Here is a 26,790-nt window from a genome sequence, read left to right as displayed (position 1 = left end):
ACTTCAGACTTCCAGAACTATAAGATAAAACATTTGTGTTGTTTTATTAGAAGCTAAATTCATGGTAATTTGTTACAGCAGCCGCAGTAAACTAGTACACCAGACCTTGCCGGGAAGGCCATATCTGGTTGTGATGCAGGAGGGAGGTTGCAGGGGGCATTTTGCAGCCCACAGGGCGAGGAGTGAGACTCTGATGGGAGGGAAGAGGGCCGTGCACCGAGTGCTCAGCCCGTGACCTCACCCTTGGCCAGCCAAGCTGCCCTGGCATCCGGACGCCTGTCAGCCCGGGGTTACATGCCTCACTGGGCCAGAAAGGGATCCCTGTGTAGCCAGGCCCCAGGCAAGGGTGGGGGTGTGGCAGAGAAGGCTGGTGCCAGGGGAGGGAGCCCCATCAACCCCCCGGGGCTGCAGAGACCACACGAGTAAAGGGGTGGGGGGGGGCCGTCAGGGGCTGACTAGGGGCCCGGTCACCCAGGGCCCCCTGCCGGCTCAGTCCCACTCTGCTTCTCTCCTGTAGGGCAAAAAACTCTCCCTTCCTCTCCTCTCTTTCGTTCTCCACCCCTGGGATCCCTGGGAAAGTGGGAGGAGGAGGGGCTTGGGGGCTAGAGAGCAAGAGATGGTGTCACAATGTCAGTTCTGTGGTTGAGTAGCTGGGTGACCTTGGGCAAATCACTTTGCCTCTCTGGGCCTGTTCTCTCCTCTGGAATCGAGGACAGAGTCTACACTTCATGGGGCTATTAAATGACATAACACATGCCTACACAGTGCCCAGCATATGGCAAACCCTCCAAGGGCATCATATGTTATCATGTGTATACACGCCACTGCCCACAGATAGAACAGCAAGTTTATCTGCCCAGCCAGGTGCCAAGTTCCGCCAGGGGAACATGGTGTCCTGTCCATCTTTGTATCTCAGCATTTTTCTACTTACCAGTATGTATTAGGTGATGCATATGTGTTGTACTTAATCATTCGCTCATGCAGAGAGTATGTTCGTGATTGTCATGAAAACAACACAGGAAGAAGAGGGAATGCCAGCAGGGGCTAGGGCGGTGGTTTGCTCTTCCGTATAGGGTGTCAGAGAGAAGGTTGTCCCACAAGATGCAGCTGGATTAGAGACTCGAGGGTCACGAAGAAGTGAGCCCTGTGGGTTTCTGGGGAAGTGAAGGGCTCTGGCTTGGTGGAAGCACTGGAGGATAGCAAGGCTTGTGCGGTGGGATCGGAGCGGGTGAGGGCAGAGGGATAGAAAACAAGGCCTGGCATCGTGGGGCCGGATCACACAGGGCCTTGTAGGCCACAGTAGACCGAGCTTTGCTCGCTGAGCCTGAGGGGGCCTTCTTGGTGAAGCCTTGCTGCTTGGGAGAGGCCCCCTAGGGTCCTGGGAGGCAGGGCCCCTCCCATTGGGCTTCTAGGAGGGGATCATAGAGGCACCCCTAGAGTCAGGCCACCGCCTGGGGAAAGGCAAAGGCCCCAGTGGGCACCCTACCCTTACTGTGAGTCCTCACAGTCAGCGCTGACCGGTGAGCTGGGAGGCCCGGGATATTTTTAAACCTAAGCTCCATCCATGTCACTCACAAGTTTCTGTCTACATTTCTAGCTTTTTTTTTTTAATAAAATTTTAAAAAACAGAAGTTTTCACAGCACAGAAGTGTGCCGGGGGTTGCACTTGTCTGTGCCCACCTGCCCAGCCCTGGCCCACTGGCCCCATTCCCTGGGCAGATTCACACGCAGGAACCCTTTCACTAACAGACCAGGCCACACACACAGCGGCACTGTAACAGACTGCCACACACACACACTCACTCACCTGTGGGTTTTGGGTTCCATTCACTTGGGGTTTTTAACTTTACAGGGTCAGTTCTGCTTTGCCACTCCTTTTCTATGGAGTTCCTTCTGAGGGATTTCACTGCCTGCTTCAGTCCCGAGGCCTCCTGAACCTGACATTGTGATACACCCCAAGTCATCTATGTTTCTTATGTTATTATTGATAATAATTATAATATTATTATGTAATAAATTTATAAGAAATGAAAAAAAAAGAAAGACTGGGCTTTACTTTGCCACCAAGGGGGCCTGGCCTCTGAAAGGCTTTGACCAGAGGCATGAGTTGCTCTGGCTTATGTTTTAAAAGAATCACCTGGGACTTCTCTGTTAGTCCAGTGGCTAACACTCCGCACTCCCAATGCAGGGTGCCCGGGTTCCATCCCTGGTCAGGGAACTAGATCCCACACGCCACAACTAGGAGTTTGCATGCTACAACTAACGATCCTGCATGCTGAAACTAAGACCTGGTCCAGCCGAATAAATAAATAAAAGCTTTTTTAAAAAATAAAAGAATCACCTGGAGGCTGTATTGGGAAGATTCTGTAGGGAGACAACACCAGGGGCTGGGAGAATGGGAGCTCACTGCAGGAACCCAGGAAAGAGATGGTAATGGCCTGGGCCAGCATTGCTATGGGAGAGACCAGAGGAAGTGGTCAGACTGAAGATATATTATGAATACAGTGAAGACAGGATTTGCTGATGGATTAAACATGGGGTGTAGGAATTGAGGGTTGCTCCAACAGTTTGGGTGGGGGTTGTTATTGTTTATCTGAGCAACTAGGAAAATGGAATTGCTATTTTCTGAGATGGGGTAAGTTTAAGGAGACCCAGGTCTGGGAGAATGGTGAGGGAGTGTGGTGATTATGTGTTAACCTGACTGGGCCATGTGGTCCCCAGATATTTGGTCACACATTCTGGGTGTTTGTGCAGGTATTTCTGGATGGGATTAACACCTGAATCTGCTAGGCTTGATAAAGTGGATTGCCCTTCCCAGTGTGGGTGGGCTTCACCCAATCTGCTGAAGGCCTGAAGAGAATAGCAACAAATGGCTAAGAGAGCATTTGCTCTCTCTGCCTAAGTCCTCGAGCTCAGACATAGATCTCTTCCTGTTTTCGGAACTGGACTCAGGCTGGATGGCTCTCCCGGTTCTCAGGCATAAGTAAATACTATATACATATGTCCTATTGGTTCTGTTTCATTGGACACCTAACAGAGTCAGAAGTGGGGTGCTGCTTCTGTTCAGCATGAGACCCTACTCTGTATCCTGACAGAGATGGGGAGTAGGCACAGATATGAGATCACGAGGCAGTGAGAGCCAAATCAATCACTGGATTGAATCCTCCCAATCTCTGTCCTCCCCCCACCAATATTTATTTATTTGGCTGCACTGGGTCTTAGTTGCGGCATGTGGGATCTAGTTCCCTGACCATGGGTTGAACCTGCAATGGGAGCTTAGAGTCTTAGTCACTGGACCACAAGGGAAGTCCCCCAGTCTCTGTCCTTTGACCCAGCAGAAGTTGTTTTTCTCCTCTGCACAGCTGCTGAAGCGTCCTTTCCTGATTCTTCTCCCCAGAAGAGTCCTGGGCTCCAGCTTTGTGTCCTGCTTAGAGAGCTCACCTGTCTTTGGTTTCCCTAGAGGGTTCACATAACCCCCAAGAAACCCTAAATCCCCTCCCCTCCCAACTGTGCGGTCCTCTGACAGAGGGGAGACCCCTACATGATGATGGAGCCCTGAATAGAGAGGGACCTCACCCACGCCAGGCAAGAACAGCTGGGCTGGAAGGGGTGGACTTCTCTTCACTGCTCTCTCCTGGTCTCCCAAAGGTCTGGGCCCCAGAAGCACGGCCCACAGCCAGCTTCTCTTGTGGGGTTGGACCCTTTACATGGGACCAGGAGGTGTAGTGGAAGGGAAGTGTCATCCAGGCAGGCCCAGCTTCCTAACTGGGCACACCTCTCATCACTGGTGACCTGGGCAAGACACTTTGTCTCTCTGAGCCTCATTCTCCCCATCCACAACACAGGGATACGTGTGAGTGCCTTACAGTATAGCTAACGGTAGGATGCACCTGCTGCAGTGACCCATCCTTAGCAATAAATGACTACAGAGAGTGGGTCTTTCAGAGTCCTCTCCCGTCCTCAGCCAGCCTCTCTCCTTTCTGAGATTAGATTATTTTACCCCCAGCCTGTCCTTCAGAAACCAAATTTTTACTACGGACACGGACAACCAGGGGACGGTTGCCAAGGGCAGGGCTTTCAGAAAGGCTGTCCGTCGCCCAGGAAACTGCCCCACTCTGGTTCCCTGGAGTCCAGCAGGTCGATGGATTCTGGTGCCACCTGCTGGATACTGTGCCCCACTGCTCCTAAAGCACCCACACGCGGGAGTCCCCGCATCCCTCGGCAGGGAACACCCTCTGCCCCGCCCCTCTTCTCGCCCCCGCATCTCCACCGTGAAAAGTCCTTCCTACTTCTTGTTCCTAGGTTTTCCCAGAGCCCAGAAGAACGGAAAGGAGCTGGAAGCACTGTGAACCACGAGGAGCAGTGAAAGGAGCAGTGTCCTTCCCGGAGGACGACGAGGACCGAGGAGCAGGACTCCCGGCGGTGCGGGGTCCGAAGGGAACCCCTCCCCTTAACTGACTTCCTGAAGCTCTGACTCCGCAGGGCAGACACACGTTTTGCTTCTCATTCTTTCGCTTCCCACCGAGAGCAGCGGCGGGGTGGGGAGGAAGAGGTTAACACGGGGTGGGAGAATGACGTGCGAGGTCACAGCTAGGTCCTTATGCAACGTCCCCTCCTGGCTCCCTCCTCCTTGCCAGCCGCTCAGCCCGGGAAGCTCTAGTGCCGACTCCCCTTTTCTTCCCTGGGGAGAACCTGCCTACCTACCTTGACGGCATGTCAGACCAACCCCACCCCCCACCCCCCCACCGTGGAGCCTCCGATCACCCTGCTTCAGAGGGAATCCTCGGTGCAGCGCAGAAGAGCAGAGAAGAAGAAATCCCTCTTCCGTGAGAGACCAGGTCTCCTGAGTCGGATTCCTGTCCAGGACAGCCCCTGTGCCCGGCCATCCCGAGGTCAGCCTGCCCTGAAAGGTGAAGGGTGAGGTGGAGCCGCTGCTGAGTGGAGGGGGTGGGGGGGTGATCTAAAGACAGGAGGCTGTTGGGGTGCCTGTGGATGGCTCCTGTTTCCCTGGCTAGGATCACAAGCAGAAAAATTGAGGCGGAGGCACTTCCAGAAGGAAAGGCTGGTCGCTACCTACCTGTCCCAGGGGAATAGTGCACCTTGCAACCCACATGCCTCCTCCCAGGCTTTTATCTGGGCTGGGGATGTTGCTGACTTGTGAGCCAGACACCCTGGCTCCCAGCCCAGAAGCTCATGTTGCCAGTGGGCTTAAGGGTGGTGGGGTGGAGCGGGAGGTTGGGGACAAAGGTCTCCCAGGTCCCAATCCCTCCCACCTTCCCTCTGGAGCTGAGTGACAGGAAAGGGAAAGGAGAATGACAGAGGTGAGTCCGCATCCTGTAGGTGAGGGGTGCTGCCCTGAGGATAGTAGGTATGGGGAGCGGAGTGGGGGAGCTGGGGCCCGGGAGAGGCTACGGGGTAGGGGGGCCTGCATGCTTTGACTCTGGTACTACCCTCTGACTCCAAACTCCCCTCAGCTGACAGCAGAAGGGCTGCTGGGAGTGCACTGGGGTGGATAGACTTGGCCCCTCAACCTCCAAATGGTGTGTGTGTAAAGCAGAGAGGCAGAGAGGCAGGGGTGGGGATCCAAAGCTCTTCTGAAGAGTCAAGGGAGATGCTGCCTTTCCCCCGACCCCCATGGCTGGCCCCTCCTCCTCTCCAGACCCAACTCCTGGGTATGAGGAGAGTTGGCTGGCAGGGGTGGGGGAGAGATTGAGAGAGAGATTGAGGGCAGCTGGGGTATTGGCCCCTCCTCTCCAGGCAAACTACCCAGCTCCCGGATGGGTATTAGAACCACAGAAGCTTAAAGGGCCCTCCGAGAGCTAATCCCAGCCACAGCCATCTGAGAGCGGATGTGTGTGGGGGAAACGCGGGGCGAGTGGAGGCCCACCTACCACTCCTCCTCCCTCTGTCCTCCAGGGTGCGGCCATGGCCCCGCTGCTCCCCGCCGATGTGACGGTGACCCGGTTCTCCCGCTCCATCCACCTGTACTCCAGGCCTGGCCCCGCGGGTTCCCCAGGGCCCCGCCCACTGCTCCTGTTCCTGCCTTGGCTGGGGGCGAGGCCGGCTGCCCAGGGCCAGTACCTGCAGCTGTACCTGGCCCGCGGCTTCGACGTGCTGGCCGTGGAGAGCTCGCTGAGCCACTTTCTGTGCCCGCGCCGGGGCCTGAGGTGGGCTGCCCAGGTGCTGGCGCTGCTGCGGGGGTCTGGGGCCCTGGCCAGCCGCCCACTGGTGGTGCACGCGCTCTCCCTGGGCGGCTACACCTTTGCACAGATGCTCCTGCTCATGGGCCGGGACCTGGGGCACCACGGCGGCGTGGCCCAGCGCCTGAGGGGCCATATTTTCGACAGCCTGGTGGTGGGCAGCCTGGACCGCATGGCGCTGGGTGAGTGTGCTGGGCCGAGGGTGAGGAGGCACCTGGGCCACACAAGCCAGGAAGGACTCCAGGTGCATGGGCAGGTCTGCAGAGCAATGGGCCTGTGATCTAAGTGTCCCAGAGGCGTCTTGGGTCTCTGACCGTCCCACCTGATGTGATCTTCCTACCTGGAGCATCAGTCGTCTTGTCCCACCTGGGCCTTCCCCACTGTGGCTGAAAATACAACCCAGAGTGAACGTGCTGCCTGGGTCCAGCCTGGCACGCCTTTATCTCCAGTCTCTACTAGGGCTAATTTACTAAGCACCTGTAACTTTCCATACATACTCACATAATCCCCACATTGGGACCATGAGATAGGTGTGGTGCCTTTTGAAATTCTTTTCTTGGGACACAAGCTTTGGAAAGAGTCTCAGCAATCATGTACAGTTGACCCATGAACAACAGGGGTTTTAACTGCTATGCAGGTCCATTATATGGGGATTTTTTTCAGTAAATATGTATTATAGCACTACAATCTGAGGTTGGTTGAATTCTCAGATGTGGAATTGCAGATACGGAGGCCCGACTATAAAGTTACCTCTGAGTTTCAACCTCGTGGAGAGTCAGCACCCTAAAATCTGCAGTGTTCAAGAGCCAACTGTGACTGGGTGCACAGGTTTCCTCTAAAACAGTGATTCTGAAACTGGTGAGTATCAGAATCACCTGGTGCTGAATTCTACTTCCATGAGCCTGGGACTCTGAACTCTAGATCTAGGTGGTTTCTGATCCACAGCATAGTTTCAGGACCACAGTGCTCTAACTTTCTCTAGAAGGACCAAAGTAACTAGCATACCTCAAGTAACAAAGTAACTGCTCACAAAAGAGTTGGACACAATTTAGTAAAGAATCTGCCTATAATGTGGAATACTTGGGTCTGATCCGGTAGGTTGGGAAGATCCCCTGGAGTAAGGGATTGGCTACACACTCCAGTATTCTTGCCTGGAGAATTCCATGGACAGAGGAGCCTGGTGGGCTACAGTTCATAGGATCACAAAGAGTTGGACATGACTGAGCGACTAACACTTTCATTTTAACAACTAAACAACAAAACCATCCCATGGGTCAGTTCTAATTGACCAGTTAGGTCTAGTTCAAAAGGAGAATTCACCCTTGATGCAGAGTGACTTGGCATTTTTCTAAAAACCCTTAGATCTTTTCCATTTCGATTGCTGGTCAAACTGCTCCCTGTATGGTTTTTGTCAAGCAATGGGCAAGACAAACTGTGAGACACGGTCCTGTGTCAGACAGGGCCAGGTCCATGGCCCTGTTCTGGTCCATCCCCCTTTTACCATCCCTGGGTATCTGGATTTCCTTCTCCCACCCAGCCAGGTCACCTCAGACTCCAAGGTGCTCACTACGGCCACAGAATCCAGGGCATAAGGCCTCAGGGGACTCTCAATGACCCAGTCACTTTGCAACAACTCCAGAAGCAGTTGTTGAACCAATTCTGAACCCACCCAACAATCCTACCACTTAGATCTTTCCTTCTCATTCCTGAAGATGTCACAAAGCTGGAAAATACCAGAGAGAAAGGCTGGCTCCTGACCACATGGCTCTTTTGGGAATGGCCTGGGAGAGGGCAGGGACCAGCAGGCCAAGTGTGGGCTAAGGCCACCCCGGCCTGGCAGTCATGGGGCTGTTTCCAGCTCTCCACTACTCACAACTAGGGCCTTCTGCCCTCTGCTCCTTCCTGCCACTAGAGCATTCCCAGGCCACCTTCCTTGCCTCTGCCCAGAATAGTGTCTGTACCAGGCGGGACAGCTGGGTGCCCACTGACCAACTACAACAAAGGCAGAGAAGGCAATGTTTCTGTCCCAGGACCCCAAGCTCTAGGGATCCTCAGCAGTCCATGTGTCAGTGCTGTCCCCCACTCCCAGGAGGCGGGGCCTGAGCTGCCTATGACAACAGGTGCTAACCCCCTCCTCCTGGAACCCACAGGTGTGTCTCAGCTGATGAAGCCGCAGGCCCTGGGCCCAGTGGTCAGGGCCACAGCCATGTTCTACTTCCACCTGTATCCCAGCTGCACCATTCGGCATTACGAGGCTGCAGTGGCTGCATTCTGGCAGCCACCGGTCAGACCCCCGACGCTTGTCTTCTACAGCCTGGACGATCCCCTCTGCGACAGTGCCCGCCTGCAGGAGCTGCTGGCTGCCTGGCAGCGGCTGGGCATGCCGGTGTGGGTGCAGGCCTGGGCGACCTCGCGCCATGCCGCCCACCTGCGCCAGCACCCCCTGGAGTATAGCAGCACCCTCGTCACCTTCCTGGGGGGGCTCGGCCTGGCGGCCCCCGAAGCCCGGCTCTGACGGCGCTCTGGGCTCCGGCTCCCCGCTGGGATGCGGGCCAGCAGTCCAGGGGACAGAGACAGGACAGCAGAAGCACTGAAACCTCTTGATTTATTCAGATTATTTTAACATACAATGACGCGACTGTGGCCCCCAAAGTGTGCAAAGTTAAAGCCTTCGACTGCAGCTGAGAGGAGAAGTCGGGGATGGTACACCGAGGGATGGGGGCCAGTCGAGAATGGTGGGCAGCCTCCTCCCCAGAGCCAGGGACAGGCGGCCTGAGGGGCAGGGCTGGGGAGTCCCGGCCAGGGGAAGGGGGCAGAGACCTCCCTCCGGCCTGGATCAGGAGCCCACTAGCGCCCCACGGCTGAGGGCGCAGCAGCCTGGGAAGGGGCCGGAGGCAGGCCAGGAGAGCACCATTTCTGCGGTGGGGGTGGGGGGGGGTGGGGGTGCCCTAAAGGAGAAGCCAGGAGGGGCCACTGGTCCCAGGGGTGGGAGCCGGGCCGGAGCAGGCTGCAGCGAGAAAGACCTGAGGCAGGCGCAGGGCCTGAGAGTCCAGGCTGGCTGGGCTCAGGGGGGCTGAAGAACGGGGGACCTGGGAGGATTCCCAGGGCAGGCCAGCCCGGGAGCAGTCCTGACTCTGCGGGGGGGCGGGGGCGGGGGGAGGCCCAGGGAAGGGCCGTGGACACCCAGGGCCCACCCCGCCTCTCTCCCTGGAAAAGGAGCCGGGGAACCAGTAGTGCAAGTCTGTGGACTGCTCAGTTACGAAGGGAGGCTGCGCCGGAAGCGGGGCCCTGGGGCACGCCCCCTCCGCTGCCTCGGCCGCCTGCGCCGTCCTCAGTACAGCCGCTTCTCGTAACTGCGGGCACAAAGGCAGAGCGAAAACCCAGAGTGGGCGAGCGGGAAGCGCGCCCCGCCTTCCCAGAGCCCCTTGCCCAGGCTGGCCCTGGGCTGCCAGGTGGCCCCCAGGCTCTCAGGGGAGGCAGTGAGCTGCTGCTGAAGCCCCTGCCCCTCAGCCACGGTGGAGGGGATGGGAGTGGGGTGTGGGAAGGGACGGGAAGCAAGCCCAGTGCCTCTGTTCATCCACTTCAGGCCAAGGCTCCCGGAAGAGCCAAGCCAGGCCCAGAGACAGCCATGCTCCTCGGGCCGCAGCTGGTGGAGGGTCTGTCCTCAGGGCCGGGGTGGAGGTGGCTCAGGACAGGACGGCCTATCCTCACAGGGTGAGGTCAGGCCAAGCCCGGGCTCTGCCGCTCACGTCTCCACCCACCCCTGCAGGCACAGTGGCCTGAGCCCCCTGTGGTCACTGGGTCCAGTCCCAGACAGGCCAGCCTCCGGCCTGTGGTCAGGGACGCCTCTCTGCACCCCAGGAGGGGATGTTTCCCCTGCAGGGAAGGCCAAGGCCAGCTGCCCCCACCACGATGCTAGTCCTAGGGTCCAAGTCCCATGATGACACCCCAGCTCCGCCCCCAGCCCAACGCCACCCACCCGAGCCCAGGCCCCACCCAGACTGCCCCCTGCTCTACTCTACGCTTGGCCGCGGGCAGCGCAGTTACTTACACGGCAGAAAGGTATAGCTACGGGAGGATGGGGCAGAAAGAGACACAGGTTAGATGCCTGCCTCTGCCTGGGGGGACAGGCCCTCTTGATCAGGGCGGGGCTGCATGCCTGCAACTACTGCTGCCAACTAGCGCTACCCCCACCCACGGTCGCCCCAGCGCTGGCCCTGGCATCGGTCTCTCTACCCTTCTCCCTACCAAGGGCTTGCGCCCCCAGCCTCCACCTGCCTGCTGGGTGCCACCACCAGCGAGAGCCCAGCACTGCCAGCCCTGCGACCAGCCACCAAGCTTCTGAGCAAGCAAGGGCTGGGAAGCCGGGAGGGGCAAGTGGTCACATCTCCCGTGCCCGGATCGGGGTAGGGGGATGAGACACCCGAGGGGAGGGGAGGGCCTGCCTGCATGGGGGGCTAAAGGGCGGGGTTCCAGGGTGGGCCAGGCACCAAAGGAGAGGGTGCTGGGGCCACCCTGCCGCAGCCTCCGTCCCTGAAACCTCGGCTCAGCCGCTAAACCACGGCTCCGCCTGCCTGACCCAGGGCCAGCCAGCCAGGGCCAGGAGGCCTCCGCACTTACGAGTGCAGGCCGTGGACACCACCCTCGATCTGGGCCGACATGGTCCGCTTCTCAAACTTGAGCTCTCCTGAGTACATCATGGACCTGCCAGCAGGGAGATGGTGCCGGTCAGGGGCAGCAAGCAGGAAGGAGAGATCGAGACAGAGAAAGGAAGCGAGGGAGGGGGCCAGGAGCCTCCCACTAGCCTCCCACCTGTGGCCCGCGAGCTGCCGCACTTACCGCAGGACAGACAGGCTCCGGGCCCCAATGTCCTGGCAGCCGTGCTGGATGCCCGCTATGAGGTAGGGCACGAACTTCTGAATGGAGCCTTTGTCCTGGATGGAGCCCGAGACGCCCTGCGCGATCTTCACCTTGTCTCCCTCGCTGCATGGAGGGCGGGGAGACTGAGCCCCACTGCCCAGGGCTCAGGGGACCCCACTCCACCTCTCGAGGGTACTGGCAGAGGGGCTACTAGCCAGCAGGCATGCTCAGTCCTTCAGTTGTGTCCGACTCTGTGTGACCCCATGGACTGTAGCCCTCCAGGCTCCTCTGTGCACGGAATTCTCCAGGCAAGAATGCTGGAGTGGGTTGCTGTGGCCTCCAGGAGATCTTCCCAACCCAGGGATCGAACCTGTGTTGCTTATGTCTCCTGCATTGGCAGGTGTGTTCTTTACCACCAGCGCCCCCTGGGAAGCCCCAGAACGACCTCTAAAGCTGCTACTCTCTGTGCTACAGCATAAATAAGCGTGCGTTCCTAGTCAGGCGGCCCCGGCACTGTCTCGGGCCTGCGACTCGTTGCCCTGTGCCTCGGTTTCCAGAGCTGTAATACGGAGACTGGGAGCCACTGTGGGAAGTCAGAAGGTATGTGCGGACCTGAAGGACTGGAAGCTGATGTGCTGGCCCAAGGCCGGGGAGGGGGTGGGGCGGGCATGCACCTGAAGTAGCGTTTCTGGCTGCTGCTGCTCTTCTCCATGGCGTCCAGAGAGCCCATGCCGCGGTACTTCTTGAGTCTCACACCATCCGAGAAGAAGTATTCGCCGGGGGCCTCCGTGGTAGCCGCGAGCAGGGAGCCCATCATCACTGCGGCGGTCGGGGGGGGTGGGGGGGTGGGTCAGTGTCTCTAGCCCCCGGGCCCTCTGACCACCCCTTGCAGGCCTGCCCCATCCCCAGCGGACCCGCCCCCTCACCTGTGGAGGCTCCAAGGGCCAGCGCCTTGACCACGTGCCCCACGGTCTGGATGCCGCCGTCGGCTATGACTGGGACCCCAAAGCGCCGGGCATACTCAGCCACCTTGTACACGGCAGTGCCCTGGGGCCGACCACAGGCCATCACTGGGGACGGTACACGAGACAGGTGTCAACAGCAACGGGGGCCAATTACAGGCCCCTCACTCCTGGTGCCCAACCTCCACTTGGGAAAAAGGACTGCTCTGGATATTCACGTGGTGAATAAAAATAACAATAGCACTAGGATAAATGTCATTCCAGGAACCTGGACCTCCTCACCTACAAAAGCCCTATGGGGATGCCAGCGGCTGCATCAGTACTGATCTCAGCCTCACCTCTCTCCACACACTAGCTTCCCCTTCACCATTACTAGGGTTAGGTACTCACAGCCTCCTTTGGGATATTGGTTTGCATTTCTTTAAGCTTCATTGTCCAAGGGTCTTAAGTATTCGATTTCTCAGTGAGAATTCTAAGAAACTGGCCTGTATCTAGGGAATGGATGCAAGGCTAGATAAAGGAGAAAAGAAGTCTCCTCTGCCTGTACCTGTTTTGTTCTTTTCGCATCCCCAAGATTTAGAACAACGCCTGACACACAGCAGGTGCTCAATTAACATATCTTAATTTATAGAAAAAGCCTACATCTCACCTCAGAGGTCAGCTAATACAGAGGTGGAATGGAGTGGGTTGCCTTGTCCACCTCCAGGGATCTTCCCAAACTGGGATGGAACCCTGGTCTCCCACATTGCAGGTGGATTCTTAACCATCTGAGCCACCAGGGAAGCCCAGGCAGTTAAAAGCAGAGGCTTAAAGACCAAACAGGTTGAGCAGCATTTGGGAGACATAACCCTCACTAGAGGGACCAAATATCCCAGTCCTGGGCCTGCCAATTGGGCTTCCTAGACCAGAATCTGAGAAGCAAACTGATACACACCAAAAACTCACGGTCACCTCCTCAGATACCTGTCTTCCCGCAAGTCAGGGGGCTAAACAGTCAGTCTGAGCCTGGGTCACTTCTGAACCCCAGGAAGGGGCCTGACTGAGCGAGCGCTCTGCACGCACTTGTGGCAGGAGAGTGAGGCCCCAGGGCCTGATAAGAGCTGGGGGGCATTCGAAGTGCAGCCACTCAGGCTCCTCCTGACACTCACCTTCCTGGGTGATGCAGATGGAGCCACAGCCCATGCCCACACGCAGCCCGTCTACACCAGCGTCAATCAGGTTCTTGGCCTGAGCTGCTGTCACCACTGGGGAGAGCGGCAGTCAGAGGGCAAGAAGAGTGTCAGGATGCGTTGCCTCTGCCCTGCCCAAGGGCGTCCTGGGACCCCAGTCCATACCCACCCCCCACACCTCCCACCTACTGTGACCAAAGCCCATTTCTGCAGCCCCCCGCCTCCCATGCCAGGAGCAATGCCACCACCAGGGGATGCCAAATGATACAGAGAGGTTACACGGGGAGGGGGCGCGGGCCAGGATGTGAGCAGGGACCCTGCACTCACCATTCCCCCCAATCACCTGGAGGTGGGGGTACTTCTGCTTAATGTAGTGTACCATGGCAATCTGATACACGGAGTTCCCTTGGGATGAGTCCTGTGGGAAGGGGACCAGGAAAGCTGAGGGGTGGAAGCTTAGGACCCTCACTGAGGGAGGGGGGTTTCGGGGGTTCTGAGTGGACAAACCGATGAAAGCTCTATGAGAATGCACCTCTTTTTCTGGGCAGTCACTAGACAATTCTCAGCAGATTCTCAAAGGGTCCTGCCTTCCCCGCAAAGGGTAAGCACCACTCATGGATAGTTGCAGGGCAGACAAAGCCCCTTCATACCCACGATATGGACCGGTCCTCACAGCAAAGAGATGGGACCTGGGGTCATATTCTGTTCCCACCAACTAACTAAATTACTTAACCTCTTGAACCTCAGTTTCCCCACCTGACAAATGGGCTTGGTGACTGTACATCAATGAGGATTAACTGAGTTCACCTACATAAAGTTCTTAGTGCAGCGCCTGGTCAGCCATTGCACTCAATGAGCACGATAAACATCAGGGTCAAGTTATGTAAGTGCAGAGAGCCCCCAGGGGGTCCTCAGTTTGTTCTAAGCTGTCAGAGTCCCAGTGACCCTCCCAGTTCTGACACTGGGCTTAATTAGAGGTGAAGCTGGCTCTTCATAAGTGCAGATTCTACTGAACCACCCCTTCTCCAGGGCAGTGCCCCTACCAGCACTATGACATCAGCGCCCGCCTGGGTGAGCAGGTCCAGGCGGTATTTGTCATCCTCACGGGTGCCCACAGCCGCCCCGCACAGCAGCTGCTTGTGGGAATCCTTGGAGGCCAGGGGGTAGTCCCGGTTCTTCTTCAGGTCAGTGCGGGCAATGATGGCTACTAACTCGTCTCGATCATTGACAATGGGCAGCTTCCCTGACAAGGAACGCAGGAGTGAGATGAAGGAGCAGGCTTCTGGAGGTCGGGTAAGATGGGTAGTGAGGATGAAAGGGGACCAGGCCAGACATTACCCTGCAGTACCCAAAGCCACCACTAGGTGGCAGCAACCACCCAGGAAGTGTTCCTAGGGACCTGGCCCTCTGCCCAGCGAACAGGAAGCAAAGAAACCCGGTTCCTGGAGCTCTTCCTGCCCTGTGGCGAGGCCGGGCTCCGTGGGCAGCTCCTGCGCACTGGCAGCCCTTCACCTGCTGGGCCACAGGCCACAGTGGTCGAAACCTCCTAGCCAGGGCACAAACGTGAGGCTCTCCTGCAGGGAGGAACACGTGTCCTGCCCACTGCCACCCCTGAAGACAATCCAGCCTGGGCCACGGGGGCATTTCCCAGTGGCTCCCGTAGGGACCTAATGAATAGTATGTCAACTGCCCCACTGTCAAATGACTTTAACTCTAGGACCTCTCAGAGCCCTTGATAAAGTAATTCCTTATGCAAGATGGGGACACAGAAGCATTTTCCGACTTTCTAGGACCACACTGCCCTTTCTTCATGATGAGTGTTTCACAGAACTAGTTATTTTGAGAACCATACTGTGAAGACGCCAAATAAGGGATGGGATTTCCTAAACCAGGAAAGAGACCTCGGATATCAAGCTCCAGTCTGAGGTTATTCAGACCTTCCCCAAGGCCCAGCCTGGTTGCAGGGACAACCTGCAAAGCTGTGAAGCAACAGGGGGCTCTGGTGGGAAGGGGGTGCATTTCCCAACTGCTCCCTGGTACCTTTCTTGCTGCGCTGCAGGATCTCATTTGCCTCTTTCAATGTCACACCCGCCGGAGCCACCACCAGCTCATTCCGCGGGGTCATCACCTGTGGGGCCAGGAACATTTGCCTGCAGGTTGGCAGGTGAGAGAGAAGGGAGCCAGGCCTCCCTCTGGTCCCTGGTCACAGGCACCAGCCTGAGGCCCCAGATCTGGGGTCCTCTCTGCCCCAGCCACGCCCTCCCTGCCCCACAGGTACCTCACTGAGAAGGGTGGTGTGGTCCTTCTCAGCGAGAAAGTCGATGTCTCGGGAGGTGACGATGCCCACCAGCTTGCTGCCCATGGTGCCCGTCTCAGTGATGGGGATGCCTGAGAAGCCATGCCGGATCTTGGCCTCCAGCACATCGCCCACAGTGTGCGAGGGGCTTAGCACCACTGGGTCCGTGATGAAGCCCTGTTCAAATTTCTGAGGAGAGAGACAGGGGAAGGAAAAGGCTGGAAGAAAGCTGGAGATGGTGTACAGTCTGGCCACAGGGGACAGAATGTACTGGGGCAAGAAGCCAGTGGGGAAATGAGAATTGAGCCCTGTGCCCTCACTGGAAGGCCAGACAAGACCCCACAGGAATCAGTCAGGGAGCACATGGGCCCACAGAGCTGGCAATGGGGGTTTGGGGAGGGGTGAGGGTCCGTGAGGCAGGGGACCACCAGAAGGCATCTTCTTCCTGGGAATGGGCCTGGTACTTGCCTTGACCTTCCGCACCTCATTGGCCTGGAACTCTGGAGTGCAGTTGTGGTGAATGAAACCGATACCGCCCATCAGCTGGGGTAGAAGGGAAGTACAGTTAGAGTCAGGGGCCAATCGTTCTCACTCTGCCAACCCCACCTCTGACTGCAGTTCCTCCTGACGTCCGGCCCACCCTGCTAAGTCCTCCCGGCCCCCACCCACGTGCCCAACTCACAGCCATTGCAATGGCCATGTCAGCCTCTGTCACAGTGTCCATGGGGGATGAGATGAGTGGCGTCTTCAATGTGATCTTCCGAGTCAGGGCTGAAGTCAGGTCCTGAGGATGGAGACACGGTCTACGTGAAAAGTTTTATCATTCATTCAACAAACACTTACTGAGCTCCTGCATGTACCTGGCACCGGGAGAGGCCCTGGGGATACAGCAGTGAGCAAAGCGAATGAGGTCTCTGCTACCTCCTCTGGAGCTTACCTTCTACTTGGAAAGAAAAATGACACACACAAAACATATCCAAGATGACTCCAGTTGGGATGAAGGCTCCAAAGAAAAGCAAGAGGCAAAGTGACCACTGGAGGAAGAATGTGGTGGTGGGAAAAACCTCTTTCTTGAGGGGGTGACAAAGGGAAACTAGTTAAGTAGAAGTCCAGGAGTCTGTTTTTCCAGGCTGAGGGAACTGTGTGTGAACCCCTGTCTCTGATTCCAGTTCTCCTGTGGTGCATTTAAGGAAGAAAAAGCTAGCAGGGCAGAGGAAAGGGAGAGAGATGGGCAGAGAAGGGGGGCAAGGATGTGTAGCCTTGAAAGCCTCGAAGAGGAGCTTGGATTTGACTTTGCGATGAGAAGCCACTGGAGGACCACAAGCAGAAGAAAGACACGATCTGATTCATGTTTTAAAGAGGTCGCTCAGGCTGCAATGTGGATTCTGGGTGACAAGGTCTAGACAGAGACACCACTAGGGAGGCTGCTGACGGGTCCAGGTGGGAGATTCTGGGGCCTGGTGAGAGGGAGGCAAGGGAAGGAGTCTATTAGGCAGCCCACCCAGGGGAGAAGGTGACTACCTGTCCACAGCTCAAAGGAGAGGTCAAGATGGCAAGAGTATTCAGGAAGCATCTGCCCGTGAGCAGTAGATCAGGTCGGAGCATAGACTCCTCCGAGATTCAGGCTAAGAGTTACGGATCCTAGCCCCCTAAACCCCCAGACACAGACTTTGCTACGTAACTTTCTGGAGACTCAAAGACCCCTACAGTCTATTCCCAGAGCCGGGCCGATAACCTCGGCCCCGCAGTCTAGAAAACTCCCCCTTCTCCTCGCTTATCCTAGCGCAGAAGAGCCACAGCCTCCTGACGTAGACCAAAGGAAGGAGACCCTTGATGGCCAGTGGGCTTCTTCCATCCCTCTTTTCCTTGCACTCTGCCCAGGATCTGGGACAAAGTCAACTGTTAGTCGCTCAGCTGTGTCCAGATCTTTGCGACCCCATGGACTGTGGCCAACCAGGACCCTCTGTCCATAGGGATTCTCTAAGCAAGAGCACTGGAGGGGGTTGCCATTCCCTTCTCCAGGGGATCTTCCCGACTCAGGGATTGGACCTATGACTTCTGCATTGCAGGCATTCTTTACCATCTCAGCCACCAGGGAAGCACCAGCACAAGGCCAGGCCGCTCACTTTCACTTTGTGAAACTGAACAGCCAAACCAAGCAGGCTTCCAGGTTGCTATCACAAAGGGAATATCCAGAATAGTCCTAATGTCCCCTTAACAATCTGTCTGGGTCACCACTGACTACACAAGCTGGATATGAGCTTCCCCAACCTATAAAAGATCTGGGCACACTCAGGCCCTCTGGTGTTCCATAAGAATCAAACCTGAATAAATATTAATGATAACAGCAACAGAAAAACTTTTTTTAAAATGCGTACTAATTCATCATAGGATAACTTTTCCATGAAATGACTAACACCCATTAGCATTTAGCTTCTTGGCTCCTATAATGTTGTTGCATGTTTTTTAATTTTATTATTTAAAAAAACTTTTTTTGGCTGTGCTGGGTCTTCCTTGCTACACATGGGCTTTCTCTAGTTGTGGTGAGCAGGGGCTACTCTGCGCTGTGGTGTGAGGGCTTCTCATTTCGGTGGCTTTTCTTGTTGCGGAGCACAGGGTTTAGGTGCACAGCCTCAGTAGCTGTGGCTCGCTGGTTTAGCAGTCGTGGTGCACGGGCTTAGTTGCTCTGAGGCGTATGGAATCTTCCCGGACCAATAATCGAACCTGTGTCTCCTGCATTAGCATGCAGATTCTCATCCACTGCGCCACCAGGGAAATTTGGGTTGTCGTATGTTAATAGTATAAAGGATATTGGTCATTCACTCAGTTTATTCCTGAGCCCCGCTGGTTAGGAGAAGCACTGTTTCCGTGTCTTAGACCACAATCCAACTTCTTCAGATCCTCTCGCCAGTTCTTCTAAGTCATGGACCCACAAACAAGTCTGTCCACCTCTTCCAAAGTCTCCATAATTTTACTGGCTTCTAGGATATCTTTGCTTAGCACTTCAGAGGAAATTCAGTAAGTAATAAAGCAGCCACACCTACATCCACCCCCACACCCTCCCTGGTTCTAAACTTTACTGCAGGGCCCAGACCAGACCCACCTTTCAGGATCCCACTGTATCCCTGTCTCTAACCCATCAGGCATAATCCACTGCCCACAGCACAAATGGCTACATCCACCGCCTTTCCCAGAAAAATCTCTCTCCCACACCCCTGAGCCAGAGATCAGCGTCCTACACCATACACACAGCCCCTCTGCCCTTCACTCACCACTTCATCAGCTGTGAAGTCTATGAATCCTGGGAGAATCAGGAAGTCGCTGTGAAGAAAGGAAGTGAGCGTTACTGGGTGAAGAGGGGTCCCTGAAAGGGGCAGGGCCTGCCAAGCCAGGGGAAGCAGTGTGTGGGTGGGGAGAGGAGCAGAGTATCTGAACCCTGTGACCTGTTCAGGACTGAGCCACCCTCCTGCCCCCTGCTAGTATCTTGTCAACCTCAGCCCAGGGAGCTAGAGCCAAATGTGGCACAAACTGCGGTCCCGGTTGCCACCAGGGCAGCTGGCCCCAAACACCCATTGCCTTTAGGGCTCAGAGTTCATCAAGGGACCCAGACATTCCCATAAGGCTGCACACAGCAGATATGGGGCCTGCCCTTGAAAACTTCTCAGTCTTGGAGACTGGGAGATGATAAATAAACACAGAATGCACCTGAGAACAGCGTAGGAGCGCCGCCCAGCATGAACACCACACAGCACAGGGCAAGCTGCTCAGCCCAGTGCCGGGGCTGCTGAGTCACACAGGGCTCAGAACGGCACCAAGGGACCCCAGGGGGCTGAGCACGGGGTGCATGCCAATAGAGCAGGCATCCCTAACGCTCTGCCCAGTTGGACTGGAGCAACCAATGGACACAGCCTGGGATGGGAAACGAGAGGAAGGGGACACAACACAGGAGGCCCAGCCAAAGCCTGGCAGTGGCCAACACCAACCTGGGCCATGGTCCCAGCAATCCCCAGAAGAGGGGTACAGGCCTGCCTGGATGCCGCAAAGCACAGGGTCACAGCCCAGGAGCCCTGAGAGGCCTGCAATCTCAGGGCCTTGACAGACACGCCCAAAAGTAAACGTCTCAGGGTGTTCAGGAACACTCCCAACTGGACTAAGCAAAGCAGCAGGCACCCCAGGGCAGGAAGGAAAAACTACAGGGTGGAAGGGATGGGTGGGGTCTTTAATTTGCCCCAGGGTGTAGAACGACTCCCTGGGAAGTGTTCCTGCGAGACACCATGGAAAAATATATATACTCTATCCCCACTTCATCAAAGACCACCAAAGAAATAATCTTAACTGCCCATGTCCCCTGGCAGCCCTTCTGTACAGTGAAGAGGCCTCTGTGGCTCACTTAGAGGCAGAAGAAATGCATATCCCTTGCCTGGCCCACATCTCAGCTACACAGACAAGAGGAAACACTCCTTAGGAGTGACTGGGTATCCTGGTGTCCAGGGAAACGGCCTGCCAGGCAGGAGTGCTTACAGGCAAAGGCAGGAGCTAGCAGGGGACAAGGCAAGGATGCTCTTGGCTCAGAGCATCCCTGCTCCACCCTAGTCCCAGGCCCTGATGCTCTTTCCTGGCATGGACACAGTCCTGCAGCCAAGAGAAGAGCTAGCACCAGGCCTGCAGCCAGCAGGACAACTGGCCCAGGGCCCATGGAAAAACACACTAAGCCAGAGGCAAATGGTCTTGTCTTCTTCAAAAATCCTGGGTGGGGAGGGCTTGGGTGGGTGATCGTCAAAGAATACTCCAGCCAAGTGGGGAACACCAGTACTAACTTGGACGCAGGCAGGGGCACACGTGGAAAGAGGGCTGGACTGGAGGGTGGAAAAAAAGTGCCATTCCAACTGCCCAGCTGGGCATCTCCTGGGGGCAACACCCAAGCAGCTGCCTGAGCACCCCTCCCCCGCCCACCCCCACCCCCTGCACCGACTCCTGCCCTCGTGGTGACGCTGGGAGAGAGAGAGTGTCCTGGACCAAGGTCTGGGAAAAGTCTCCAGAACTCTCACATCTCGTGTTCCCACACGCCCCCAATGCCCCCTTCTTGCGGCCAAGATGCCCCGAGGGAAGAGGAAGGGGGCAGGCCGGACCCGGATCTAGGCAGAAACGGGGCATGGCACCGAGGGCCGCGATGTCGCTGTGCCACGTCCGTCCGTCTGCTCTCGGCGCCGGCCGCGTTCCTTCCTTGGCCCGGCCCTGCCCGCACCCGCCCACCCCTCCCCGTTAGCTCCCGCCGCTGCCCAAGTGGCTCGAATCGGGCCGGGGACGCGGGCGTCACCCAGGAGCGAGCGGCGCACGTGCAGGGCCGGGGCCTAGGAGGATCGCGGCGCGTTAGTGCGCGCGCCCAGGTGGGGCTGAGGCCCCCAGCGCTTACTTGTAGGTGAGGCCGTCGGCGTTGGCGAACAGCTGCTGCGCAGTGAGCCCGTCCTCGGGCACGTAACCGGTGCCGCCGCTGATCAGGTAGTCCGCCATGCTGCCAGGAGACACCGCGACCCGACATAAACACCCGCGCGGGCCGCCCCGCCGCCGCTGTTGCTGCTGCCGCCGCCGAGGCTGCTGCTGATGCTGCTGCTGACGCCGCACCACGGCCACGCTGCCGCCGCGGGCAGGGCGGGCCGGGGGCGGGGGCTGCGGCAGCGGCGGGGCGGGCCCGGGGAGCCGCCCTCCCCCGCACCTCCGCTCCTCCCGCCCCTCCCTCAGGAGCCCGCCGCCTCCGCCCCCAGCAGCACAAAGAGCCCCGCGGAGCCCAGCCCAGCCGCCGCCGCCGCAGCCGCGCGCACGCCCAGGGCCGCCCGCAATGGCACAGCGGCCGCTGGGGACCGGGGCGGCGGAGGGCGTGTGTCTTCACCGGCGGAGGAGGCGGAGCCAGGCCGGGACACGCCCCCTCCGCCGCTCCAAGTCCCGCCTCTTGGGTTCCCCGCAGCGCCTCCAGCCGGGCCAGCATCCCGGGCCACCCAGGCCACCGACCCCGAGGGCACGAGTCTCCCTGGGGCCCTGCTGCCTAGTCCCAGGGTAACCTCTCACACGGTTTATCTTCCCCAAGACTAAGGCTCAGACTCGAATCAGGGCCCAGAGCCCTGAGGAACTGGTTTGGGCCGACAGCTGCCCAACATACTGGAGTCTGAGGTTGTATACTCTCTCTGCAGTGCACCCCCACCTGCTCCCCACAACTGGGCATCATTCCTAGGGGTAAGGCATCTGAACAATAACAATCCCTGACCTTTGGGTGGCTTTGGAGCCCTCTGCCGTCTACAAGGCATTTTTCATAAATGATCACATTTTCTCTACAATCTACTAATTGCCAATTATTAGGTGTCCTCCCCCCACCCCTGCTTTACAGAGGCAAAACCTACAGTTCAGGAGAGGTTGGGGACAGGTACTACCCCTGGTTCCTGATCTAATGCTTCAATCTGACATCCTGTATTATCCCCAGCTCAGAAAGTAGTGTGGATACCAGGGAGGTTTAGCCCCAAAGCAAAGTTTGCTTTTATTTGGAGGGTAGCATGGTGGAAAGCTGGGGGTGGGGCAGAACCACAGGCCTGGCTTAGGCAAGTAAGTATACATACAAATTAGGACAGAGGCTAGAGAAGTCTTGAGAATTTCCCCAAGCAGACATTTGGTGGCCCTGGATGCCCAGCAATACCCAGATTTCTACATGAAGGTAGTAAGATTAGGTGATTCCCACGGGAGGAGCCAGCCTTTCCCCTTCATGTGACCAGAACTGCTAATGCTACTCCCTGACCAGAAGTCAGAAAGCAGATGTCAGCCCCTTCCCTGCCCCAGGCCCAAATGCCACCTTCTCCTCCCTCTATCCTCCTCTAGTCCCTACAGCTCACTGTTGGTGAAATGAGGGAAAAGTGGGCCAGGGACCCTGTCCTTTCCTTGGCAGGGCGGCTGTCTGTGGTCCTCCCCGTCCCCAGCCCTGGAGGCTGGGTTTGTTTACCTCTCACCAGTGTGGTGGCAGCTGGGCCCAAGGGAGACTCCCTGAGATGCCCAGCCTCCCTCAGTGACTCCCCGGGACCCTGCCAGGAAAACAGAGACTGTTCCATCTGTGTGATAGGGGAGGGGAGGCTTCCCACAGAGCTAGAGCGATGAGGCCGTGAGGCTAGAGTGCTGCCGAGGACTCACAGATGTCCACTGTGCCCTCTTTCTTACTGAGGGGCACCAGAAAAGCCACAGACTCCCAAGCTTCCCTCTCAAACTGGGGAGTCTGAAGGAGGCTCCTGATGGGGGCCCCTGGAAGCCCTCTGGTGTTGAGAAGGAAGGCCTGCTGGGGTTCTCTGCTGAGTGCGGGCTGGGGCCAGCTTGCCAGGAATGCCTAGGGTATACCTGACCCCTCAGCACTCACAGACTCCTGCAGAGGGTCTGAGCCATATGGGGAAGGGGGTTATTCTGAGGGCACCAGCATGAGGACCTCCTAGTAGCTGCCTGGAGGCAGAGCGGTGAGCCTGGCTAGAGGAAGCAACTGGCCATTCAGCGCTGTCCTGGGCACCTTTCTAGCCACAAAATGATGAAGCTAGAAGGGCATGGCAGGAACAGCACACAGGCTGCCCCTGTGGTCTGCTCTGCGTCACTGTCTCCTGAATCGTGGGTCATGGATGGCTAGGGTTTCCCCAGGGCTGGGGCCCAGGACAGCAGCTGGGGTCTGCCAGTTCAGGTGACCTCAGTATGACATTTGCCCTTGCCTCGAACTCGGAACAAGGAGAGGAGGGCTGCCACCAGGCTGAGTTGTGGGGAGAGTCCTCCTCCCAGCATGGCAGACTTCACAGCCCCACTCCCTTTCTGCTGCCCCCCACCTCCTCCTGCTTTGACCTGTGTCCGGGCATCTCATTACTCTAAGCTGCTGGGCTCAGCCCTGGGTTAGGCTGTCCTTTTCCAGAGACTGTTAATCCACCTCCCACCCCCACCCTCAGCTTTCCTCCTCCCTCTTCCTGATCTTCCCCAGCTGCTTCCTCCCTAGGGAGGAGACACCAGGCAACCAGTGGTGTCCCCAGCTCGAGGAAGGGCCAGCGGTCCCCTGAGGCTCCACACCTATCAGCTGGGATCAGGAGAGCAGGCCAAGCCCCATCAAGCCCCTCCCTCTGACACAGGGGGAATGGTGCCCAGCCAGGCATCCATATCCAGGCAGGTCTCTTAACACTTCCAAGGGGAGAGTTGTGGGAGTTGCGGGGAGGAGCATTAACACTCACACTGTTGAGCTGGTTTAGGGGACCTAGCTTGCCCAGGTTCAAGCCAGGGAGCGATAACTCTGGCCTCAAACCTAGACTTCTGATGGAACCCTGTCCTCCTCCCACAGTTTCTAAACTACAGCCGGCAGATGGAGGTCTAACCAGCAGGTTTTGAATCTCACTACACCACCTGGCTGGGTCTCAGGTGGGACACTGGCTCTTCAGAATCTGGTGGGGGTGGCAATAGCACAGGTGCAGAAGCACAGTCTGCGGAAAGGATGCTCCCGCGTGGCCCTGGTCTGAGTTCCAAAATGACACTCTTGCAACACCTGCCCCCAACGGAGGCACTGCCTCCCTCTAGCCCCTGTGGGCCCCTCTCCTTCTATGTCTCTCTCTGTCGCCCTAGACCCTGAGACCCAGTAGCTGCGTTTCTAGGATGGCAGGAAGGATACAGGTGCTCGAAACTGAGTCAATTCTAGAGAGCCAGCCTTCTGGGGCAGGAGGGGCCAGGTTTCACACAGCAGCCCCTTAAGCCGTTAAAAGTTCTTACATAATAGCTGCCAGCCCCTGGGCAGAGCTAATTCCCCCAGACCACCAACCCTCTCGCCCCCCCCCCAAAAAAAAAACCCAGCTTCCAGGTCACCTCCCCAAGCTGCTGAGCACCAACAGATGGGACACAGAAAGAAGTCCAAATCCTCTGGACCGGAAGGACAGTGGGTTGCATTTCAAGCTGCGATACAATCCTGAGATTAGCCACTGTCTCCTTTTCAGTCAGTCCCCTGGGGCCCAGATCAACACCTCCACTCTTCCTCCAAAGACCTTTACAGACCCCAGCAGGGTAAGGACAGGGCCGGGTTTGGATCTTAAAGAGACCCTAGGGTGAGCTGCACCGGCAGTCTCATCAGACCTCAGTGAATGGGGGAGCAGGGGCTGGTGTCCTCACCAGGATCTGAGAGGGTCATCCGTCTGAACATCCACCCTGACAGTAAGACTCTGAAGATAGTTCTAGGAGGAGACAGCTAAGGAGGAGTAAGCAAAGTTGGAGATGGACTCCAACAGGTTCGGTTTGAACCCCCCCGAGTTGGAGCCACTTGGACCAGCCGTCATCGGGTGTGTAGTTGAGGTCAGACCCCGAGCTAAGATTTTAGGGATCGTTTTCTTCCGACCTGCTCCCGGGTGCAACTCAGCACTGAGCCGTCGCCAGAGTGCCCGCCTGCATCCCCCAACCAAAGCCGGGTGCGTGGTGTCTGACCCCAGTTTCAGGAAGTTAGAGGTTGAGGCGGTAAGAGGGCTTGAGTGGTGGGACCTGTCCTTCCCCTCCCCAGCAGCGCTGCCCGGTTCCCAGGGCCACCGCGCCCGCCCCGGATGCGCCCCGCGCGCTCTGCCCTGGGCGTCACCTCTCGGGCTCGTAGCCGGCCTGCAGCAGGCGGGCGCTGTACCGCTGCGCCGCCGTCTCGTGTCCCGGGTGCTGCCCGGCTCCGGGCTCCGAAATATCAGCGGTTCCGCCTCCCTGCAGAGGCAGCGGGAGCGGCGCCGACCCCGCTGGCAAAGCCCGCGGCTCCTCCATGCGGAGGCCGCGGCTCGGGGAGGGCGGGAACCTCTTCGCCTGGAGGCTCCCGGGCCACCGCTCGGGAGTGAGTGCAGCCGAGTCGGGTCCGGGGAAGGGGCGGGGCCGCCGAGGCGGAGCCTGCGCGCCGGGGGCGGGGTTCCAGTGCTGCGGCCGGGTCTGCTCCGGGAAGGGAGTCCGCTGTGCTGGCAAAACTTTCCCACCGGCCCATCTACCGAAATTCAGCCTGTCTCTCCCATCCCCGGATCCGCCACAGGATGCTGGGAGATGGAAGCTGAACTGCAGAGGACCTCCACCCCTTTCCCGCTGTCCGGACCTTCCAGTTTTTCCTGGCCCCTTCTAAGGGAAAATCAATAGAAAAGAGCGCAGCCGGGGTTTTCTTCGCGTCTTTTGTGGATTCCTCTTCTTGCGAACCGAGGCTCGGTCCTTTGAAGCGCCTCCTACCGGCCAGCCGCAGACCTACCTTGACAGGGCAAGACATGTGCTTAGTCGCTCAGTCGTGTCCGGCTCTTTGTGACCCCGTGGACCCCGCAAGGCTCCTCTGTCCGTGGGGATTCTCCAGGCAAGAATACTGGAGTGGGTTGCCATGCCCCCCTCCAGGAGGGCGAGATAGGCTGGGAGATTATCCATATGCCTTTGCCTACCGAGCCCTTCGCCTGTTCAACAGTCTCTTAGACAGGAGGAATACAGATTTCCCTTAGCCCTTACCTGTCATTGTCTGAGGAAGGAACAGATAAGACTGCAGGCTCTTTAAGGAAAAGGACCTTGTTTTCCCTCGCCTGGGGTACCCCATAACCAGGAAGTGGGGCTGAGCACACAGGTGTGCAAACCTCTGTTCATCTACTGACTAAAAAGCATACTTTTGCCTCTTTCAAAATTGTTATCATCATTGTCAGCAGTAATTGAGCACCTAGCAGAGTTGGCAAGGAAAAATAAGCGTCCTTCCCCTCAGGCAATTTCTTTAAGGAGACAGAATAGATAGAACATAAGCAGTTTAAAAAAATCTGTTTTATTAAATATATTTTTACAAAAATATGACAACCTGAGGGAGCAAATGGTAAACGCTGTGCATTTTTTAAATTTTTTTTTAAGATGCATTTAAAGGAGGCGGAGTCAAGGGTCAGAACTTTCAGCAACAATTTCACAAAGGAAATTGAATTTATGCAATAAAAAGACTTTGGGTTTTATCCTGCCTGGTACCTTTTCCTATACATGTACTCACCTGCTCCTCAGATTCAAGATCAAAGCACAGTTTCTCTGACACTCACCCATACATGAAATCTTGCCACTGTGAATGCCATTATAGACAATTATTTTTGCTATAGACTGAATGTTTGTATTTCTTCAAAAGTCATATACTAAAACCTAATCCCCAATGAGATGGCATTTGAGGCAGAACTTTTGGGAAGTGATTAGGTCATGAGGGTGGAAACCCTGAGTGGGATTAGTGTCCTTATTAAAGAGATCTCAGAAAGATAAAGACCAATACAGTATACTAACGCATATATATGGAATTTAGAAAGATGGTA

The 26,790-nt window shown here is 57.0% G+C and overlaps 2 protein-coding genes across 3 annotated transcripts; one reads left to right on the top strand and one right to left on the bottom strand.

The window, feature by feature from the left end:
- The first annotated feature begins 4,259 nt into the window (after nucleotides 1-4,259).
- On the top strand, nucleotides 4,260-12,265 carry LOC139034718 (transmembrane protein 53-like). The gene is made up of 3 exons (XM_070466097.1): nucleotides 4,260-4,892; nucleotides 5,917-6,382; nucleotides 8,351-12,265. The coding sequence occupies exons 2-3, from the start codon at nucleotides 5,926-5,928 to the stop codon at nucleotides 8,713-8,715; spliced, it is 822 nt and encodes a 273-aa protein (XP_070322198.1). The 5' UTR covers nucleotides 4,260-4,892; nucleotides 5,917-5,925; the 3' UTR covers nucleotides 8,716-12,265.
- IMPDH1 (inosine monophosphate dehydrogenase 1) lies at nucleotides 8,789-25,290 on the bottom strand. Of its 2 annotated transcripts, XM_070466075.1 has the most exons (16): nucleotides 25,092-25,290; nucleotides 20,901-20,999; nucleotides 18,760-18,808; nucleotides 16,170-16,271; nucleotides 15,956-16,030; nucleotides 15,470-15,676; nucleotides 15,232-15,319; nucleotides 14,235-14,434; nucleotides 13,519-13,609; nucleotides 13,171-13,266; nucleotides 11,987-12,130; nucleotides 11,735-11,879; nucleotides 11,040-11,183; nucleotides 10,821-10,904; nucleotides 10,252-10,268; nucleotides 8,789-9,553 (listed from the first exon to the last, which is right to left on the bottom strand). In XM_070466075.1, exons 1-16 carry the CDS (start codon nucleotides 25,259-25,261, stop codon nucleotides 9,453-9,455), a joined length of 1,812 nt encoding a protein of 603 aa, XP_070322176.1. In that variant the 5' UTR covers nucleotides 25,262-25,290; the 3' UTR covers nucleotides 8,789-9,452. The 2 variants fall into 2 exon arrangements, with proteins under 2 accessions (XP_070322176.1, XP_020770551.2); XM_020914892.2 differs by lacking the exon at nucleotides 10,252-10,268 and having other exon boundaries at nucleotides 25,092-25,287.
- Nucleotides 25,291-26,790: the final 1,500 nt, after the last annotated feature.

This window comes from Odocoileus virginianus, chromosome 1, assembly GCF_023699985.2.
Source record: "Odocoileus virginianus isolate 20LAN1187 ecotype Illinois chromosome 1, Ovbor_1.2, whole genome shotgun sequence".
Classification (NCBI taxonomy): Eukaryota; Metazoa; Chordata; class Mammalia; order Artiodactyla; family Cervidae; genus Odocoileus; species Odocoileus virginianus.
This window is presented reverse-complemented; position numbering and strand designations above follow the sequence as displayed.

Coding starts and splice junctions, on each gene's coding strand:
- LOC139034718 (XM_070466097.1), top strand. CDS start 5,926: ATGGCCCCGCTGCTCCCCGCCGATGTGACGGTGACCCGGTTCTCCCGC. Junction 6,383..8,350: donor CCTGGACCGCATGGCGCTGG/GTGAGTGTGCTG, acceptor TGGAACCCACAG/GTGTGTCTCAGCTGATGAAG.
- IMPDH1 (XM_070466075.1), bottom strand. CDS start 25,261: ATGGAGGAGCCGCGGGCTTTGCCAGCGGGGTCGGCGCCGCTCCCGCTG. Junction 13,610..14,234: donor GCGCTGATGTCATAGTGCTG/GTAGGGGCACTG, acceptor CCCTTCCCACAG/GACTCATCCCAAGGGAACTC. Junction 11,880..11,986: donor GGCCCTTGGAGCCTCCACAG/GTGAGGGGGCGG, acceptor CGACCGCCGCAG/TGATGATGGGCTCCCTGCTC.